This window comes from Crassostrea angulata, chromosome 3 (assembly GCF_025612915.1).
Source record: "Crassostrea angulata isolate pt1a10 chromosome 3, ASM2561291v2, whole genome shotgun sequence".
In the NCBI taxonomy this organism is placed as follows: Eukaryota; Metazoa; Mollusca; class Bivalvia; order Ostreida; family Ostreidae; genus Magallana; species Magallana angulata.
In genome coordinates this window covers 3,600,682-3,608,067 of record NC_069113.1, presented here as the reverse complement: position 1 = coordinate 3,608,067, position 7,386 = coordinate 3,600,682, and the positions used below count along the sequence as shown (strand labels likewise).

The 7,386-nt window shown below is 33.2% G+C and overlaps 1 protein-coding gene across 1 annotated transcript; it reads left to right on the top strand.

The window, feature by feature from the left end:
* Nucleotides 1-1,973: 1,973 nt before the first annotated feature.
* Nucleotides 1,974-6,595, top strand: LOC128178839 (uncharacterized). Its single transcript, XM_052846210.1, has 5 exons — nucleotides 1,974-2,204; nucleotides 3,538-3,725; nucleotides 3,911-4,045; nucleotides 4,336-4,441; nucleotides 4,548-6,595. Exons 1-5 carry the CDS (start codon nucleotides 2,106-2,108, stop codon nucleotides 4,680-4,682), a joined length of 663 nt encoding a protein of 220 aa, XP_052702170.1. The 5' UTR covers nucleotides 1,974-2,105; the 3' UTR covers nucleotides 4,683-6,595.
* Nucleotides 6,596-7,386: the final 791 nt, after the last annotated feature.

The window sequence follows — 7,386 nt, the reverse complement described above, 5'->3', positions numbered from 1 at the left end:
AATAAAAACAAATCATATGTCAATGAGGCAGGTATTGCAGTCTATACTGAAATAGCTAGTACATTCATTACAGATGTTTGTTCCACCTCTAAATTTATCGCGGGAAATATAGCGTGAGAGCACTGTGACGTCATCCGTGACATTTTTCGTCTTTGTTTACGTTTCTTGACTCAATACGAAGCATGTAACTAATCTTTTGAGTCTCGCCAAAGCATATGCGGTACTCAAAACATGTTTTCAAACTTTAAGACACCGTAAATTACGAATTAAAAGTCGGCCATTTTTGGCATAGCACGACGGGTGAAAACATTAGAGAGCATTATGGGACGTAGACAAAAAAATTTGTTTGATGAACTGTAGGTTTAGCTCGTTCTTTTTCCCACACACACTGGTTCTTAGAGCTCGCTTCGCTCGCCGGCATATTTCAGACGTAAAACGTTCAAGTTTTGTCTTCGGAAATAGCCGAAGAGAGTTACGTAGAGTTCCCAATTTTTTTTATTTCTTCTTTTATTGTTCATCAATTTAATGCATATGAATACCGCTGTAATAAAATTGCATACTTTTTTCAGTATCTAAAAAATCAGTTCCTTGACATAAATGTTTTTATTTTCCATCTGATAATTTGATAAGACATACATAGAACTAGTCGTGTTTCTTGATTAAAGCACTATTGGAACTTATCTGGTGTCCTCTTTTATTTCTTTTAATTAAAATTACCTTCTGTTCAAACACTGGAACTTATTTAATCGAGTTTAGGGGCAATAAACATCGATAAGTACCAGTCAATCAATGATCGAACTAACTTTTTAAAAACAAAATGGTTGGCAATATGGCGGCGCCCAGGGCTGGAAGAAATTTTTTTGGGCCTTAGTACCCCTGATTCAACTTTCATTTTTCACTGATTTTCTTATATATACGTGTTACCATTAATCCTCGCTTCGCGAGGAGGGCTTCGCCCGCCTCTCGCTGTGCTCGGTATTACATGCGGTTGGGGGGGGGGGGGGGGGGCACCATGTTCTTTTTATATGATAAGCAAATATTTTTAAGCGTAAAAAAAAATATTAAACATTAATTAAAAAAAAAATTATTCTTTTAACATGGGGGGAGCTCTATGATGAGTCAATTTTTTTATGTAGGTTTAAGAAAAAATGTCTACTGCAAAAAAAGGGGGGGGGGGGACGAACTGACGTTACAATCACTTTAAAAGAGGAGATACAGTGCAATGAATATTTATATTTTAAAATCTTTATTATTCAACAACATTGTATCTGAGATTAAACTAATGTTCCACTTATAAATAAATAAATTATAACAAATCTTATAAACTGTGAATAATGAAAATTTACTGAAAAATAGGTATGTTTTATTTTTTTGCATTCAAATTTTACCTTGTTAATTTTATCTTTATTGATTTATTATAAATCATTAATTGATCACATGCTGTGCTCGCCCCAACGGTCGCACCGTAAAACATATTAAATAATAATCGATTTAAAAGTCAACTCCCGTTAGTACTTCAACACCTCAATATTTTATTAGTTTAATCTCCTCCGAAATGATGCCTACGTCTATCAGTACTTTCAGTACTTTGATATAGTTAGTCGTCAGAGGGCAAACGAACATTTATATAAGTGGCCCTACCCCTGGAAGTTTAGGTATATGCACTCTACATTCTCTAATCAAGTTCATTTATTATCATAAGCTAGTATCTTTTACAATATTGCAAAAAGTATACATAATTGACTGTTAACATCAAACTTATGCAATGATTATTTTCAATAAGTATATTGGCACAGCCCAACAGTGTTTCTATTATTAATTAAGGAATTGAATTCAATGGCTTGCAAATTTAATTGTACGAGCATAAATTGGGTTAGGGAAGTAAATTACGCTTTACAAAGTACATGTACTTAAAAAGCAAAATTCACATATGTGAAAAATTTGTTCAAGGTTTTAAATTGGTCCATGGACCCTAGATTAAATCACAGTTTTGCCCCAGTCCCTTACCGACAGAGCAGGAGACGGGAAATTTGGTAGTGCACCCCCGCGCCACTCTCGGACTCCGGACAGTGCGAATTTGTTAAGTACGACTTGACAACGAAAAAATGGCGGCTGCAGATATTCAACTTCTTGTCAACACTGTCTTTTACATTGCAATATTTGTCAGTGGCTTTGTGATATCAATACCAGTTGGTGTTGTCAACGTAAGATGATCAAATTAATTATTTAAAAATAATTTGGTTGAGGATCTATTTCTTCATAGCGTAAACAAACTGTGACATTCAGTCGCAATAACAACTTCCTTAATCAGTTATTATGTCAGATACAATAGGGCGCAGTCTCTAGCCTAATCTACGAAAGTAAAGAAATCATTTACACGAAATAATATGTCCTTGTCTGTCCATATTTTAACAGTCTTAATCTATAGCTAATAGGTCTTTTTTACAAATTAAATGAGCAATAATTTTTAGATCTAAGACTTTTATCATGAATATCAATCATAGCTTGTGTTTTAACATAAGGTGATTAATCCTTTAACATTTCGTATTAAACTTATATTTACAAAGTATAAATTCATAACGGAATAACAGTTACCACCAGTACTAGGTCCTAGTAAGCATGGTAAGATCTGAAGATTTAACTAAACTCTGCTCTTTCTGCTTCCAACAGTTATTGTGTAATATCTCGATAATCATAAATAACTTGTGCATGTAGTGCATAAACTACAGCCATCCACTAATGTTAGAAGGAAAAAAAGTCCAGGTTATCTGTTATTAAAATGCCACTCTACCGATTCAGGTTTCATTTATACACAACTAAAAATAGAAAGTTCACATGGATATTGCATTGAAAACAATAATATGTACAATTTAAAATATACTTACATCGGATGATTACAATAAAAATTGTGCAAGGTGTCCCAAGTATTTCCAAATGAGGAAAGATGTAAACATTTCCTCTTTTGAATCTCTGTATGATGCATGTTTTTGTTTATGTGAAATTTTTCGAGTATAAACAAGATGTAAATAAAAAACAAACACCATCGAAATTTGGACCTTTGATTTTAGGACCTTTTATAATCCGCATAGGCATAGCATGTGTGCATCCAGAAAAAAGAAGGGTGGGGGATGTGTGGTGGAGATAATCGTGTTTGCCAAGGGGAGTCCGAGACTTATTTTAATTTTGTTTGAATGTTCCTGCAAGAATGAACTAGATGTAAACATAAAAAAACACCAACAAAATTTGGACCCTGTTGGTTTTAGGACCTTTGACCATAGGTACAGCATGCGCAGATCCAGAATAATTGGGGAGGGTAGGGATAAAGTGTATTCTAAGAGGGTCCAAGACCACATGTATTTTCATAATAAGTTGTTTGAATTTTGCAATGGGGAACATCCCCCCCCCCACCCTGACCTCACTCTAGATTTGCGCATGTATAATGACTGATAACTCAACTGCCGATGAAAGCCAGTTGGATGGAGCTCTGCTGAGGTTTTTTTCTTTGAATTAAGTGTATTAGTTGTCTTTTCTTTGTAGATCAATAATGGAGGAAACTGTTTCTTGTATGCAAAGTATGACAAGGAGGAATGTGTACAATACAGTGGTTCGCTGAACTGTAACTTTCCCATCTATTTCTCGGTGTTTGCCTGTATATTTTATGGCCTGGCCCAAACCTGTTATAATGCATATGCTGTATACAAGTCCACGAAAGATCCAACTGTCGGGTAAGTTTATATTCACTGCATTAGAAGTTTGGCTAGCCATTTCCATTTGAGACTCTCAAATGTAGATCTTGTTTATATCATTTATTAACTGTGAAGTGGACATTCCTTTCAGAAATTAGAAAAGTCTTATGGTGTGTAAAATAATGTGAATAAATGAATATTTTCATTGTCCATTTTCCCTTCAGCTCTCAGATGTGGGTGATGCCATTCATCTTGCTGAACTCTCTGGTGGCTGCAGTGATGACCGTGGTGGCCTGTATGATCAGTGTGGGCTTTGACAACACTTGTCAATCGTTTGAAGACATCACCAAAAAGGACAGGTAATTTTGTTACATTAACTGATTTGTGCAGTGAAGCTACATTTGATCCTGACACTACTCTCAACCAAAGTGTCCTAATTATGAACTATCCAGCTTATCATTAATGTTAGAAATTCTAACATTATTATTCTAACTTAGAGTAATATACCAAAGAGTCTCATGTAGAATTAGCTACACATTCTTTTCTACCAAAATTCAATAAAAAAGGGTGTATTTTTACGAAGAACAAAATCATTATTATGTCATTCTTTACCTGTTATGAATGGCATTCTGATTATGTTTTTTTCTAGTTGTGCCTTGGCTGAAAACAAGCACGTTAGATCAGCATGCAATGGACCAGAGGAAGAGAAAGATTACGATTCAGGGAATTTTTACAAGCTTTTTCATGTTGCAGAGGTACACATATGTTGTTGATTTGCAAGTTCTGTTGAGGTTTTATAGCTTATTGTGTGTTTCATTAGCAGTTTTTATTCATGTGTCATTACCTGTTTGTGGCTTTCAGGTGGCCGCCTGGATGTGTTGGTTGATTTGGATTGCCCTTGTCATTTCTGGAATTATCCGAGCCGTTCGGAATCGTCGACTCCGCACTGGAAAAGCAGACAAAGCAAACTTTGCTGAGGCTGATCCCACTGCCTAAATAGTAAAGGATCAAATCAGTATTTTCCACCTTTATCTACTAATGTTATTTCTAGTTTGTTTTGGGTTTTCCCCCTGTAGGAGTCTGATGTTTTACCAATCAGATACAAGATAAGTGAACTTTGATGAATAAAAAACCACACCACTCATATAAATACATGTAGTAGATTTTTTTTTATCAACAAGAGAAAAAAGATTACTCATTGCAATTTTTTGGGTATTAGTTTGACTTGCTTGTGTGTGCTTTATTACAATTGTTACGTGATGTCATTACCTGGTAGTGCTAACCATTTGATGATATTTTAACATTGCGTATGACAATGGTAGCCTTAGAAACTCTGAACGTGACCAAGGTCAGATATATTTTGAATGTTATTACTGAATTCAGATCTGCCAACTATGTTTTTTTTTATATACTGGTAATTCATCTGACTTTGTTATAATAATAAAACTATTTTTATATACATGTATATTCTTGCACGGTATTACATAGCTTATCTCATCCATTCAATTATTTTATTGTTGGTTTATTGAATACCTTTAAGGCCCATGCATGAGTTTGCTTTATTGAGCATTTAAACACATTGTAACTTTAAACAGGTTTGTGATTCAGTCATGTTACTGATTTTTAGTTGTGAATTTTACTACATGTTGATAATGATGAGATCTTTCTTTGTCATTATATTTCATTTGCAAATTAAAAATACTGTACTCAAGTATTGAATATATGTTAACAGTGATTGCAGGGAAACCAAAAAATCCAAAAACCAAAAAAAATATTGTTGGTGAATCTCTTCTGAAGTATGTGAGTAAAATACTTGTACAATTCATACAACATCTGTTGGAAGTAATACTTAGTGGAGAGAATTGTTCTTTGTATTAAAGATTGGTTTTTGCTCTGAGAGAGATAGTTTTTAAAGCAGTAATGTGCAATTATTTCAGTATTAAGATCTGTTTAAAAAAAATATTTATACAGTTTATAAATCTCAGTATCTACAATGACTGATTTCACTTTATGACAATTTGCAGTTACCTGTTTTTGAAGTGTTATTTTGTTGAGAATTCATGTGATTTATAAGGTTATGTAGCCATCAAGTTTTCATTTCTTTATTGGTCTGAAGGGTTCCTTTTCTTTCCCTGTATCATGGTTGCTGTTCTGCATTAAGAAACTTGCTTCATACAATGTAAATACATCAAATAAGTAGCAGTGCTGTACTGTATAAAACTCAACTGTGTTACAGTCAAAGGTAATATGCATGTAATTATCATTGTGATGGATTTGGTAATGAACATGTGAATTCCACATTGTAATTATGAAAATGTGCACAGATTTACAGTAGTCTGTGTAATCATCCTGTAAGATGGAATTGTACATGTTCTGTTATATTACAAGGCGACATTGTATCATTATTTAAAAACAGGAAATGTTTGTCAGTTTACAGGTAACATTGACATCATGTAAACATGCGATTACTTTACACTGTCATAAAGTAAGTGTATCCCTATACAATACAGCAAAGCCATGAATATGTGAATGTGTAACCAAAGATGTGGTTTTTATTACTTTTTATTTCATCCGATTGTATTTTTTTTTTTACTTTTGTACTTTTTGGCAACTATTGTGAAATCTTTGATTTTTCGAAATAATTCTGATTCAGTCATGCCTTAATTGAGTTAATCAGTCATGAAGACAAGATAAGGAATAATTATGACAATTCAGATTTTGACAATTAATGAAACAAATAAATAATGATCGATTTTGAAGAAGCAGCTGTTCTTAGAATTGGACCACCTATTACATATAAATACAACCTATTACATGTAAACATAATCTAATGCATGTTTACCTGTTTACCTTTTGTTATCACAGAATAGCCTCTCAGTTGTTTGTTGAATAAACTAATGAGCATCTCATTTCTCTTTGCATTTTGATGAATAAAACTTCAACTGGTGGCCTAAGGAACTGTCGATAAAGCAGACTGGTTTCATTTTAGTATGGGGGAAACTCCGAAAGTGAGGGGAAATCAGTATTTGCAAAACCATTATAGAGGTTGAAGATCCAAGTTTGAAATGTATACCCTCTTACGACAATCAAATGAGTCAAGACATTTGTTCCATTATTGAAACAAGATAAAAGAACTATAGTGTGGCAAAAGGAATAAAATATGAAACACATTTATATAAATTAATACAATATGATATATAGATATTATTTTATTAATTGAAATTCGTTGTGAAACAAAGTTATGTAAAACTATAGTTGAATGAATGTGTATTTCATACAATATTAAGATATTTATAAATTGGCACTTAAACAAAATTTGTATTTATGCTTCAAATAAACAAGAAACATCCCACTGTCTCTAGATCCAGTGTACCGGTACATGTACATCCATGTCACTGCTGTCATTTACACTGCTGTATGATGTTCCACTAATGGTCATCACTGACTAACATCTTGATCAACCATTTTGTTGATCAATAAAGAAATTAAGTTATTGCACATTCAGAATGTGAAAATACAGATTTGTCATTTTACAAATGAAAAATAAATTAGAAAAATATAAGCATAAGAAAATTATGTATATTATTCGTGTATACTGTACTAATTTTTATTCGCAGCAACTTTATTTCGCGATTAACTGTCAATAAACTAGTTCACGACGATTAATGTTCGTGACCAAGCCTTATCTAGACCTACTATA